This window comes from Pseudochaenichthys georgianus, chromosome 20 (assembly GCF_902827115.2).
Source record: "Pseudochaenichthys georgianus chromosome 20, fPseGeo1.2, whole genome shotgun sequence".
NCBI classification, from domain to species: Eukaryota; Metazoa; Chordata; class Actinopteri; order Perciformes; family Channichthyidae; genus Pseudochaenichthys; species Pseudochaenichthys georgianus.
Window position 1 is genome coordinate 3710458 of NC_047522.1, and position 15159 is coordinate 3725616.

The following is a 15159-nucleotide window of genomic DNA, read 5'->3' on the forward strand; positions in this document are numbered from 1 at the left end:
GTTGCAGCGGACCTGCAGGTTTCTGGGAGTTTGTTCCAGATATTTGGTATCCAGCTAAAGTATACTGTTCATCACAGGCAAAGGACATGTGATTATTGATTAGTATAATGAAATCTCCTTCCTCTACATACAGCTACTAATCCTGGTGAAACTACTTCCATCAGCAGGGAAGACAGCTCGTGCTGTATTCTTTTTGGTCTTGGCATTGGTGAAAAATGGATGAATACTAACTGAAATTCATCAAAAATAAATTAAGCTCTATACTCCTAGAGCACTGAAGGCTTGAGCTGCACTGCCAGTGAGGCAGAAAAGACAGCAGGAGCAAATGTTTCCTGCTGTCTGCCACTTACCACTAATGTTAGAAAAATGATAAATGAGTCTCGGCATGGTGTTAGGAGTCTACGTATTTGTGTGTTGAATGCGAATGTGCAAGTGTGTCAGTGTGAGTTTCCTTCGGATAAAGTGTTGTGTTGCATGCCAACTATTCACAGTGTGAACGAGATGTTAGTCCAGTAATGCCCTGGGGTTTCTGCACCACAGTCAGGCATTTTGTAGGGTCCTCAGCTCTGAGGAGGAGTCCGTAAAGATCCTGAATTGCTTTATCGAGCGGAACACAACTAAGGACACACAGGCTCGCAGCGGCTGCCAAGAACACACAGACAACGCAACACAAACCAGCCATCGCTCCAAGCATGCAACAGAACCCACAAAAAAAGAGTGTACAAAACCCATATATCTGGAAAATGACTAAACAAAACCAACACAGGAAAAAGCAGGGTAGCAGGGTACCAGGTAGTTTGTGCAGGCTTCACCCTGACAGAGTAATGGACGACCACTGCTGAGTGAAAATGTTGGCTGCCGCTTGAAGCCCACAGAAAATCCTGTCTAAGAGACGGAAGACTGTCATGAAGGAGGATACACACCTTTAGAAAGATAAGACAAGTAGCTTTCGTGAAAATGTCCAAAAATGCAATATAAAAAAAATAAAAAGACCCTAGTCTCTTTTGAACTCTTTTAGTATTCCCAATCCAGCTACCATGTCTTCCTTTTGAGATGTTTACCTTGTGCGTCTTTAGAACACCTTTTCACTCAGAGCTATATATAGCTTCTGCCTGTCACTGAGACACTGATGAAGAAGAGGAAAATGAGCGGTGATGTGGAGACCATGGGAAAGGTTATCGCTGTCGCTTTGAATAGCATCACACTCTCTCTGATCATTCACAGTTATATTGCACACACTAATAGCTATACTTAGGCTTCGAGTAAAAAAGGCTGAAAAACAGGCTGCGTTTAAATTTGAATAGAGATGGTGTCAATCAAAGTCAAGTAAAATGTAAAACGGGGTAAACTCAGAGGTGAGCTGTCACATGTGTGTGCCAGAGCACAAAAGGGAAAACAAATGCACATCACTTGGTTCAGTTGACAAGCATTGACACATTTGAGCGCACAGAGGGATGGATGTGGATTCATATAGTGAGCTGTCAGCAGACAACAGCTTAGCTAAGCCAATCCTCTCTCTCTGATGTGATAATCATTAGATGATGCAACTATGAGACAGCACACTTCACAGCACACGGTGTATTGCAGGCACAGGCACATATGCACACACAAGGCATTCTCACAGGCATTAAAGGTGGGGTAGGTAATTTGAGAAACCGGCTCGAGATCGCTAGAATTTGAAATAACACAACCGGAGAAAATCTGCCACTTCCTTACAGAGCCCCTCCTCCAACACACACAAACGCGCACATGACCAATGAGGGCACGAGATAAGTTTGTGCCCGCGATGGAAGGCTGACAGGCAGGTAGGCCATCCAATTGGTTGTACTTTTTACAGTTTTACGGCTTCTACAGATGACATTTTTTTATGGATTTTTTGTCAAAGCACTTCAGATATTCATTGCTATCGGGATGTTAAGAGCATTCCATGGAATATAACAAAAAGTGTATCTCGAGCCGGTTTCTGAAACTTACCTACCCCACCTTTAAGCAATACGCAAAACAACTGCAAAAGTTCAAAAACAATATGATAAAGTGCTATATTCACACACGTTTTACACATGCTGAGGACTTGATCATTTTGCCAGTACAAACTAATATTTTTGTATAATATAAAAAAGAAAGCCACACATTATCTAAAAAGCTGCAGACAAGCTTTCCTAATGCCTATACTCAAGACAGACTCTTGCATATTTGCTTTCTTATCTCCCTTTTGGTTAATAAGCCAAACAAATGTTGTCAAGAATAACAAGAAAGAACAAGTAAACGTAATTCAAATACATAAATATGTAGATAGTAGATTGATAGATGGATATATTTGTATAAATAAAACTGGAACCCTAGTTTTTAAAACACTTCTGGTTTGTTTTATAGCCATCTATTTAAATAACGATAAGTTCATCCAAAACACATTTCATGAAAAATGGGATTCAATATATTCTCTCTTACAGTAGGTAACTTTACCAATATCTCAGGACTGTAAATCTTGAAAACTCAATTACTTTGTCTTGGAAGTTGGTGTTTGGGTTATTTTTGAATCAGTCTCCAGGTTTATTAGCAAATAAAGACATTTTAACACAAACCAAGGAAGGAAGGCTATACAAGTTTCTCATCTGAGACTCAGCTGCAAACAGAATGAACAGGAAAAGTTCAAAAATGAATTTTTTTCCCAGTGTGCTCCATTTCCTTGCCCCCCTCAGGGCTCTGTACTTATTCAATAAGCTGCCTGAGGGAGTGAACGTGATGCTGAATGTATATCAACCTGGCTCTTTGACATCACAGCAAAAATGAATGCAAAGACATTCAACAAACTTTCTACCAAACTTTAGTTTTACTACTGATTTGTATTTGCAGGGAGGAACAGCCTGTGTGAAGGAAAATGTGGAGGGATAGATATTTAGTATGAGAAGGGCAGATGTTGCACTGAAGGTTTGAGCTGTTAGCATGAAATGCAAAATTAGCATACATCTCCTCTCCTCCATCAATCCTTCATCGTTGCTCCCTTTTTCTGTTAAGAGCTCTCTCCCCTTCATCAGAAAATGATTTTGCAATAGAAAGGTCAGTCTTTAATTGGGGGACATATGGGGTTAATATGCTAATTATGCTGTAATATGATGAAAGGGGTTCCAAGCAGTGTATTACTGAGGCCTGACCTAATTCTCTCTTGCAAAGAGTCTAACAGGACTTTATGTGATCATACATGTGTGGGTGAAGGTGTGTGTTGTCACACCCTCACCAGTGTTGCTGAGACTTGTGTTGATGTGTTGAATCAAGCCCTCAGGAACGTATCATGGTGTGACAGTGCTGTATGTGAGTGTGTACGTGTGTCAAGTGTTATCATATTCTCATATCGTTATGTCATGAGTCTGTCTGTACAGTATGTGTGTAAAGCTCCGCTATTGCAAGACCATCGCTGTGTATGTGTACTTGTGTGTGAGTGTGTTTATCTGTGTGTGTGATTTTGCCTGCAACCACAGTGTTGTCCTAATCCATCCAGCTGATAAATGCACCCCACAGCAGGGGGAACACCGTTCTTTTACGGGAGCATCAATCCACAGATCTGGGGAGAAAACACCCAGTGGTGTGTGTGGTGTGTGGTGTGTGTGTGTGTGTGTGTGTGTGTGTGTGTGTGTGTGCATATAATGGTGCAGTCAGCGTTAGTGTCGTAAAGGACCCAGAACCGTTTCCATCATGCTACCACATACACTTGTGAGGGCAGTTGGGGATGGGGGGGGGGGGGGGGGTGCACACTGACATACATACAGACCTAAGATAACAATTTTCACATATTGTGTATGTTTTATAAAAGAGGGGAAAGTATTACCCCCCACAGTCTCATAAACACACAGAATGTATGGTTTACCTGAACATGTTTAGGGACACACACACAAGTACAGACAGTTTCTACACAACAGCACAACCACAACACATAACAGATGTGGAGCTTGTGTTACCTCATTTCCCTCCCCACCATCCACACAGAGGAAAAGGGTTTGCATGTTACCTGATGCTGCTCATGCTGTCAGCCTCTGATCCCAGCTTGCATCGCTCCAGCTGTGTGGCGACAATCTGACGCTCAGCCTCGAGTTCCCTGGTCAGGCGCTCAAACTGAAGCTCCTGAAGAGATAGAGAAAGACAAAGTGTGTGTTAGAAAGAGCAGAAAGCCAGGAAGCTCTGTTTCGATTGACTAAAACTAAAACTGAATTATAATTCCCAACTGATTGTCTATCAGTGGGAAAGGGTATGAGTATAAAGCTATTAAAACAATAGATATCCCTTTGCAATGTCAATGTATGATAAGTAACCTTTCAAGCAAGCTTGACAGTATACGAACAGTATTTCGAAGTGAATAATAAGCTGCTTTGGGACTGCTGCCTACTTGTCGTGGGGAGAAGTGAAACATTGTCAGCCGCAGGTCACGGAAACAGCCTAGGGATAGAAGACAGCTTTGCCGTGACAGTTAAAACTGAAGTGTGATCATTAACACAAGTGTGATTGACAGGTAGGAAGGGGGTGAGGCAGAGTGACTTGTTGAACGTGTTTTAAGATGCTCTTTAATCGTAACTGCTGTGTGCTGCGTGATGGTTGTCAACTTGAGTAGGTAAAGCACCCCCCCCTGAAACTGGGTGACAAACCGTTAATATAGCTAACAATTAATAACAGTGGGACATTCGTGGAAATCCTTAATGGAATGGATTTTTCCCTTTATTTGTTAATAAATTCTAACATTTTAAAAACACAATCTTAAGTAGATCACAAAGGTTTTAAGTGCATTTTTCTCTACAGGGTAAATGATAACAGAAGCCCTTTGTTGACAAAATGATGACATATTTACCGGCTGGTAAGAGTGGACTAGGTGTGAGGAATACGAATAATACAAGCTAACTGTACTGTGTACATCACCACTCCTCCGTCGTGTACCTCAGCGTTGTTGACAATGGGGAAGAAATGTCTATTGCCATTACTGCAATAGTTTTGCAGAATTGTGAAGACCGATCACATGGTATTATAAACATATATCCGATAAGCACTCAACCACATGGACTTCAGGGATTCCTCAAAGCAGATGCTTGTGTTGTTGTTTTTTACTCGCTTCTTCTTTCTGTCTACACGCAGCCTCAAGTGATTTGACGTGCGGCCACAGTCTCGCGGGTTGCATGTCCCTGTCAGGTTTCACCCATGCCAACACTCTGCTGGGAGCTGCTTAAGGCTGCATGCATGGTAGATTACCCCTGAATGCATCACTCTTAACCCGATCCTGTTTGTGTGTGCTGATGCATTAGCTACTTACTGACAGATCCATATCAGTCGTTTAGCTATGAGCCAGACAGAGGAGATTTTAAAGCAGCAATCACTGTGTGTAAGTGGGTGCATGCATGTGTGCGCGTGTTGCATTCAAGTTAATCACAGCCACATGGACGCAGATCAATAGTGCAGTGAACTCACCCCACTGAAGATATAGACAGAGTGCATGTGTGTGCGAGGTGCAGAGAGTGTATGCGGGTGTGATTGGTTTTCTCAAAGCCATTTGAAGCTCTGAATGTGTTGATCCCTAGTCGCTATCTCAAGTCTCCAACCTCAATCCCCTTTCCTCCACAACACTACAGTGCACAATGCAATGCATCTCCCTCTCTCGCACTCACCCCTTTTTCACGCACGCTTACAGCAGCCACTTACTCATAAATATGCACACTTTTCCTCTTTCCCTGTTCTCCTCGTGTAACCACATTGTGTCCCTGCCGTCTCCCTGTTCCTCTCTCTTCCTCTCACACGCATTCACTTCGGTGCCAAAAAGCAAGCCCCCAACACATTCGTATGTAGTACTAGCAGTGAGAGTACATTGATCTCCCAGTAGGAAGTTCCTTGATCTGGGTATATGAAAATGCTTCAGCACACTGCTCATATGCTGTAAGTTCAGAAAAAGATTGTTAATAAGTATCATTTGTGCCATTGCACTACTAGACAGGAAAAACCCATCTCGTTTTTTCAATCTTCTCTCCATTCCTGCAACAAGATACACCTCGTACATGTGAATAACAAAGTAGCAGGTTAAGCCAGCCCTATCATTTGCAAAGCAAAGTGATGCTGGGAAATTGAGCAGGGTCTATTTAACCCTCTGGACCAGTAACTCACAGTTTTGTTTTACAGCGAGGCGCCTCGCTTTAAAGTCCTTCTCTGCTCCCCGCAGCAGACTGTTTGTCACCTTGTTTCGCACGGCTGCAATGGTTTTAAATCCTCAAGGTGTAAAAATGCAAATCCCTGCACCTTAGGCAGCATTATGCTAATTAATGATATGTAATGTCTCAACAGTGAAGCATATTAAACCCCTTTTTAGATCACATGGAAATGCTTGGATGAAAAAGCAGAAAACTGTTTGGCCAGTTCTGTCTTGGGGTAAAATGTGTTACGTTATGCATAACTTTGTCACACATTTTATTAATTTGAACCCTCTGCCTTAGGAACCGGTATGCTGTTGATATGTTACGATCAATGATGTCTGTGAGGGTGAAATGCTACTGACAAAGATTCCAGGTGAGAGAGTTTAACTGACTGAAACCACACAACAGCAAAGAGGACATTTGAAACATCATGGACCTCGTGCAGAATATGTCGGAACAGAAGATGCTTTGTTCAGTTATCTTTGCGTACTACTGTAAAACGTTGATGTTTGAGCAGCATTCACTTCACGCAAAAACAGCTTCTCCAACACAGTGTCAGAGGAACAGTCAGCGACCATACCAACTACACTCGAGTCATCTTTAAAAAAAGATACAAGGAACTTATCATTAAGTCTCAGACATGTCAGCACACATCTGCCAGCTGAATCATTTGAATAAGTAAAAGCTTTCTCACTCTGTCTGAAAATGATGAAGCGCAGTAAAGGCCACCTGACACATAGAACATCTACAGATGGATGACAAGGAAATTAATATGTGCTGGTTTTGTGAAGAATTATTGTAAGTAAGCTTGGCATTTACTGCAACAGTTTCTGACATAATGTGAATGGAATTGGAATTAAAGATAAGTATAAAAACGTTGTATGCCAAGATGAATTGGTGTAAACGATAAATATGAAAACACATATAGACATAAAGGCGTCTCATGTAACTACCTGTGCCACGGCTGCTAACACCTTAATGCTTGCATAACAGCTGTATGATTATGCACTTAGAGAAGTACATTTAGAGCAGCTGTTTTCTTCTCCTGCTATGCATTTAAAAATGACAACCAAGCTGTTTCTCTGCTGGAGGCCTTTTATCTTCTCTACCTCGCTTTGAAATGTTACATGCTTCGAACCAAGAACTCGCTAAAGTTGATAAAGTTGACGAACTTTACATCGTCAAAGTTATTTTGATCGTTAGCTTGTGTCTAATTGCTAAAAGAATTGTGTTTTGTGTAGTAGTGTATTTTACCTTGATATGTGCACAGACTACAGTTCTATAGATCCATGATGGGTTGGTGCTGGTGCTCTTTGCGCTTCCTCAGTGGGTTTCTATCATAACGCACAGGGTGTACGATTCCACTAAGTCGTGTGTGTGTTTTGTGTGTGTCACCGCCTCCTTCTCACGAATGAACAGGAGACAAAAAGCAGCGCCCACAGAGGTCTCTATGGCAACTGTAGACCAAAGGCATTATGAACTGGGTCCTGACTCCACCCACACAGAGTCCCTGCCCTTTGCAGGTACACACACAGAGGTGTCTGGTGTGCATGTAGGTCTCTGATATAAAAGGCAAACTAAAGCACATCTTAGTGAGCAATAGTTACTGACGCCCCAGCATTTATCTCATTAGGCAAGTTATGCTAATCAGCAGCTGCACCGCCAGAAATACATTGTTACAGCTCTCTGCATCTTCTGCTTGTGTATCTCAACACACAGCTGTGTTTGAAAACTTAAACTGAAGAAACATTTCAGGAAATCAAAAAGGATAAACCACATGCTCCAACATAAAATCCTACCCTCAAACTTTCAATTTAAAAATAATGAAGCTAATTAAAAACATTTTTTAAATGTTGATTTGGAAGCACTGTCACTAAATTGCTGAATTGCATTTTCATAATAATAACAATAATAATAATAACTTTATTTGTATAGCACCTTTCATACAGGGGATTGCAGTTCAAAGTGCTTTACATCAGTAAGAAATAAGACATACAATCAGTGTAAAACAAGCAGCAAGAGCAAAGCATAAAGTGGGATCAAATAATTCAAAATAAAAACATGGGGAATAAAACATAGAGAAATAGTGCAATGTCAATCACAGAGAATAGTGCAGTATAATAGTGTAAAATCAGTCAAATGCTTTGGTAAAGAGACTTTTAAAAATGCCTAATGTATTGGCTTCCCTAATATTGTTGGGTAACGTGTTCCACAGTTTTGGGGCGTAGTTTACGAAGGCTGCATCACCGATCTTCTTATGACTCTTTCTGGTGACCTCTAATAGAACGGCATCTGATGATCGCAGTGTTCTGGCGGGTGTGTAGTTCATTAGAGAGTCAGCCATGTAGCTGGGTCCTTGTCCATTTAGAGCTTTGTATGTGGGGAGAAGCACCTTCAAATCAATTCTAAAAGTTACAGGAAGCCAGTAGCTAAGACAGGACTAATGTGTTCCCTCCTTTTGGTATAATAATGGCACCTTCTACATGTGTGTGTGTGTGTGTGTGTGGTGTGTGTGTGTGTGTGTGTGTGTGTGTGTGTGTGTGTGTGTGTGTGTGTGTGTGTGTGCGTGTGTGTGCACGTGTGTGTGTGTGTGTGTGTGTGTGTGTGTGTGTGTGTGTGTGTGTGTGTGTGTAATCAAATGCTCGGCTAGAAGACAGGAACATGTTGTACACATTTCTAGAGACATCAGTACCAGGTGGACAGCCGGGAAACAGCCTTAGGACTTCAAATATTGATCAACAATATATAGTATTTTTTAATAATGTTCCAAAAGCAATAAAAAGACACTTAATATAGTGTGGGCTAACATGTTGGGAGAGAATGCAGGATTGCATACCAATGGCCCATGCATCAGAGCTTTAAATGGGATTAATAGCAGCCATGGCTGTATAGCTCTTTCTCCTTAAAGCTCAACTCCCCCACTGTGTGCTGTCTGCGCGTGACTGTGAGTGTCTACAGATAAGGCTCAATCATTATAAAGTGGCCTATGGGCAGCCATTAACAGTGCTGTTTTTGGATGGGAGACACAAGGCTATCAAAAAGAGCTATGACCTTCTGGTTGAGAAGTAACTCTCTCTCTCTCTTTCATTCTTTCTCTCCCCTTCCTCAATTTAGCGAAGACGAATGAAAACAACTGAGATGAGATGAGTGGGAAAGAAGAGTGTCGCATGGGAGCTGGTAAAAAGGTCACTCTCTCCTCAGTCACTCCCATGCATATTAAAACTCCCCACAGAGTATCAACCACCCTTCTTCCTGCTTTCTAAACTTACAGCGGTGGTTCAGGTAGCATAGGTATGGTGCAGATTTAGCTGAGATTAATTTCTGCCCCATCCCTCCCCCTCTGCTTGTCTTGTCCGTCAGTTTAATGACGAGTGCGAAAAGTCAGCCATGAGCCAGGAGAGAAGCAGCAAAGGGAGGGAAAGAACCCGAGGAGAGTGAGACGTCTCTGTTGATAAGTCACATGATATGATGGCCGAGGGAGGGACACCTGATCCACTCCCTCTGTGTGTGCAAGAAAGGGAGAACAAGATACAGAGAAAGGCCTTATCATGTTAATGACTTTTCCTTCCAAACAATGTTGGTATTGTAAGTCTGAGACTGAACACTATGTTTTAATGTTACCTGCCATGGGGCGTGTGAGGGTTTTCCTTTTAATCTTGAAAAGAGAACATAATAAATGACTTGAAATAAAGGCTTTGGCGTAATCAAAACGCTTTATCCATTTAGAGGTATTGAAATATATGATAAGTAAATCACTGTAAATGTTTTGCCTTTAAAAATGTTATGTTGGCTTTGTGAACTCAAGCTATTACTGGGTGGTCAGCGTGGGTCCTCATATCGAGAGGAGAACGGGAGTGTGTGTGTGTCATGCTTGCATGAGTGTGCCTGCATGGATGTGTTTTTCTGCCTGTGTGTGAAACTGTGTGCAGGTGTGTTTGCAGGTGCCCTAGCCACCTGGCGAATGGTGATACTAGACAAAGAAATATTACAAAGCCCAGGCTGGCTCTATTCTGCATTAACTCTGCTCATTAACACATTTATGTTTCAATAACACATGATTCATTATTGCTGTACACCAGGGATAGTCCTTCATACCGCAGTGATGACTGACCTTTTCTGTATCAGTCCACTTCTAACGCAATTTCATTTACATCAGTTGCAAAACCTAAGGGATTCTCTCTAATGTGATTACAGGTAAGCCAGTAATGCAATGGGCAGCACATCAGCACGGATATTAAGGCCTTCCCCTAATCAACACATTTACTACTAGTCAGGTCATACTTCTCTTTTGATAAAGAAACAATGAGTCCATCTGTGCTATGGGCCTAACAAAAAATACATATTACTAGTGGAGAGCAATCAACAACCTAAGGATGGATGAGTGTCCTTCTTTTATAATCGGTGTTCGTTTAAATTGGACTTGGTGTGGACAGTTTTGGAGCCAATTATCAGTAATACTATTTGCATGACTCATTGTACTGGCAGTGTGTCTCACTACGGAGGCAGCTGACAGGGAGTTTTGGCCAAAAATGGTTTAAGCTTTCGCTAGCTGTAAGATACGGATAAAATGACCAGATGTTTAGGTTGATATATTTAAGATACACCCGTTTAAAAGGGTTACACCTAGTGTATTCGTTCTGAAAATAATAAATAAACAATAAACATCTATTTAATTTATTTGAAGATATTAAAGTGTTGTAAATTGTTGATGTTTTAGACTCTCAAGGGAGAATTTGTGCTTTTTATAAAAAAGTTATAATCATCTTGCATGTTATGCTGCGTTTGGATTATTTTTAGTTCTACTAAAACTTTTAGTGCGAGTCCTAGGAGTGATTCTGGGTTGTTTGATAAATACGAGGCCAGGATTAAAGTATCTCTGGTCCATGCAAACGGAAAGTTCAGGAAAACAGCTTCAAAGACAGACAAATCAAAGAGCCACATCAATAAACAGCTGAAAATAAGCAATGCATGAGGCTGGGTCCAGGCTAATCGTTTGTCACTGGATGAAAAACACTGAAAAAACAAGCCATATTTTTATGAATTAAACTTCCAAACGATGGGCACGGTAAACGAAAACACAACCAGTAGAAGGATTTGGATTTGAATGCACCTTTAAAAAACTGCACAGACTTTAGACGTATGACTGCCAACAGCTGGGCCATAACTGTTTTATATGCATTATAAATATTCAACACACAAACACAGCACAACTCTGACAGATCTCTCCCTCGTTAAATTATTTAAGGGCTCAGTAGGCAAAATGAAATCATCTCTCCGTTAGTCTCCAATTTCGCTCTCTCCTTTACTCTGTCAATCATTCAGAGTGTGTGTGTGTGTGTGTGTGTGTGTGTGTGTGTGTGTGTGTGTGTGTGTGTGTGTGTGTGTGTGTGTGTGTGTGTGTGTGTCGTTTGGAGAGTTGTGTGCTGAAAATAGGAAAACCTGAGCAGCCTAAACACAAACTAAGTGGGATGTCAGGATGTCAGGCTGACACACACACACACACACACACACACACACACACACACACACACACACACACACACACACACACACACACACACACACACACACACACACACACACACACACACACACACACACACACACACACACACACACACACACACCAATTATTAGCCATATATTAGCATAGCTTTGGTCTGTCAAAGTAACGTGGGACTAGAACCAAATAAAAGGGAAGACTGAAAAAGAAAAAGGCAAAGTGTGCAGAGGGAAGGACATGCAGTGAATTCTCCTCTTATGTTTTTTGACACAAACTACAACATGTCTGATACACTGCTGTGCTGAGTATAGCTATTGTAAGCCATGTTTAAGTATCACTGCACCTTTTACCTTTGCATTATATCATTGTCAAATCTAGTCATGCTAAAGAATGGCAGCGCATACGATAATGTCATGCACACGTGCAAAATGTAGACCAAAGTGCCCTCATTGCTGACCCTGCCAGAGTGTTTTTACATCTGTTCTTAATCCTCCTACCTCAGTGCACCTGTTGTTCTCTGGCCTTTTCAAAAGTCTGGACCTTGTCTCGTGCTGTTTTAAAAACCCTCGTACAAATGGCCAATGTCAAGACCCTGCAGGAACAAAAGCGTACTTTTTAATTGGCAATTCAGAGAAAAATGGCTTAGTAGATTTTGTTAAGCCTATTTTCTCAAGCCCTCGAATGCCTGTGTGTGTTCATTGGTGCATGTTTGATTTGGAGTGTGTGAACCTGTTGGTAAAGTGCTACAGTGATTAACTCCTTCAGGATTAACTGTCTAGAGTCAGGGATTTCGTGTTTGCATGAGGAGCACAAACTAATTCAACTCTCTCTCTGAATACTGTGTTGAACTGTATTTCCATTTTGATGAATTCTTTAATTTAGTGCACAGTATATTATAAGGAAGGCAATACAAACCGCTGTTTCCATTGTAAATACTCTCCCCTGCTCTCTGTTAAATACCCATTTCAATAATACCCACCAAGGCAAGCAGACATTGACAAACATAATATTGTATTCCCCTGATAAAAGACTCTCCATGCACACACACAAGTACACAGACAACAGTGCACAGCGATAGATCAAAGCATAACACATCATTTTGTTTCTGCAGAGCTGAAAGTACAGTATGTAAAACTGAATACTGCAGTCTTATGTGACAGGGAAGTTGCTTTCTATAACTAATCTACTGTACAGCCTCCTTACTGTCGGGGTCAGGACGGATGGTATGGCATAATACATTCATTATAAAAAAATGCAGACAGAGCCTTTCTTCAACCGCCTATTTAGAAATCCTACATAATCTCAACTCAATTGTATTCAGCTTTGATGGTACTTTATTAACCCAATTTAGGCTTCCACATGTATCTATTATGTTGATCCTGCATTGGTGTCAGTTGGTCAATTCGATTTTTTTCAGCCATTACGTTATTAGGTCATATTGATTTAATGAGGTTAGCTGCCTTGGTCCTCTCCTCTTCTCCCTGTACACAAACTCGCTCGGATCTGTCATTAGCCCGCATGGTTTTTCATACCACTGCTACGCTGACGACACCCAATTAATTCTGTCCTTTCCCCGCTCAGAGACCCAGGTCGTCGCACGCATCTCTGCTTGTTTAGCTGACATCTCTCAGTGGATGTCCGCTCATCACCTCAAGCTCAACCTTGACAAGACTGAACTGCTTTTCCTTCTGGGAAAAGATTGTCCCTCTCTTGACCTGACCATCAACATCGGCCCCTCTGTTGTTTCCCCGACTCAGACTGCAAGGAATCTGGGTGTTATCCTAGATAACGACCTGTCCTTCACTGCAAACATCGCTGCTACAACCCGCTGCTGCAGATACACGCTTTACAACATCAGGAAGGTACGTCCCCAGCTGACCCAGAAATCGACGCAGGTTCTGGTCCAGGCTCTCGTCACCTCACGCCTAGACTACTGCAACTCCCTCCTGGCTGGTCTACCTGCATGTGCCATCCGACCTCTGCAGCTCATCCAGAATGCAGCGGCTCGTCTGGTCTTCAACCTTCCAAAATTTTCCCACACCACGCCGCTCCTCCGCTCCCTCCACTGGCTTCCGGTAACTGCTAGAATCCACTTCAAGACACTGGTACTTGCGTACCATGCTGTGAATGGATCTGGCCCTTCCTACATCCAGGACATGGTTAAACCATACACCCCAGCACGTGCACTATGCTCTGCATCAACCAAACGACTCGCTGCACCCTCGCTGCGAGGGGGACCCAAGTTCCCATCAGCAAATACACGTGGGTTTGCTATCCTGGCTCCAAAATGGTGGAATGAGCTCCCCATTGAAATCAGGACCGCAGAAAGCTTACACACCTTCCGGCGCAGACTGAAAACTCATTTCTTTCGACTCCACTTCGAGCGATAGAATGACTAACAAAGAACTGCTAACAGAGCACTTATATACTAATAAAGGACTGGCTTAGCCAGTTGAGTAGCACTTGAAACGATTGGCTCTTTGAAACCTGATGTTCTTATATGATTCTGTTTTCCTCAAGGTTGTGTCTTCCTGGTCGAATGTACTTATTGTAAGTCGCTTTGGATAAAAGCGTCAGCTAAATGCAATGTAATGTAATGTAATGTGTGTGTGTGTGTGTGTGTGTGTGTGTGTGTGTGTGTGTGTGTGTGTGTGTGTGTGTGTGTGTGTGTGTGTGTGTGTGTGTGTGTGTGTGTGTGTGTGTGTGTGTGTGTATGTATGTATGTATGTATGTGTGTGTGTGTGTGTGTGTGTGTGTGTGTGTGTGTGTGTGTGTGTGTGTGTTGGCTCCATGACAGCAGCGTAGAAGACAGCATGATTGGGTTCACACTCAGTGAGTATGGGTTTGGCCACAGACAAAATGTCACTTGGAAAATGTCACTGCCTAAATGCCATTGCAGCTCTATATGCACGTGTGTGTGTGTGTGTGTGTGTGTGTGTGTGTGTGTGTGTGTGTGTGTGTGTGTGTGTGTGTGTGTGTGTGTGTCTACAAACTTGCTCAGTTGGCAGCATTACTTTTTCTGGCAATGTAGAGATGCACCAACGGTTAAGTGTTTTCCAAAATCACAGTGCTGTGCATATTGGCTGCCAGAAGCAACATCTGGCTTCCATTGACATCTTGTTGAGCTCGTGTACACCATATTTTGGCATGCATTTGAAATACATACCCAGAAAGACTTGTCTTCTACTTTTTCTGCAAAGCTTATTATTTAAGAATTGTGTTGTAGCACATGTTCTTTGGAGCATTCTGCGTAAGAGAAAATAGTCGTTGCTGGTTACTGTCAGTATTTTTAACAAGACAAAGGGAAATTGTGCAAGATGTCAATGGAATATATTTCATTTGCTATTCAAGAGACACATTCGTTTTACTCAGCTGGTATGGTGGAGGCCTAAAGATTCGAGAAATGGCTTGTGACCAAAACACTGACATTTAGACTTTCTCAGACCAGCTGGGAATTCTGGGCGACTAAACACTGAGTCTTCTCTTCACATTTACTGG

At 42.1% G+C, this 15159-nt stretch overlaps 1 protein-coding gene across 1 annotated transcript in view; it reads right to left on the minus strand.

Annotated features, from left to right (window-relative positions):
- The window catches only part of ctnnd2a (catenin (cadherin-associated protein), delta 2a), a 170728-nt gene that overhangs the window by 81636 nt on the left and 73933 nt on the right, over nucleotides 1–15159 (minus strand). Inside the window, 1 exon segment of the mRNA XM_034109154.2 lies at nucleotides 4004–4116. Coding sequence (XP_033965045.1) covers nucleotides 4004–4116 — 113 coding nt within the window.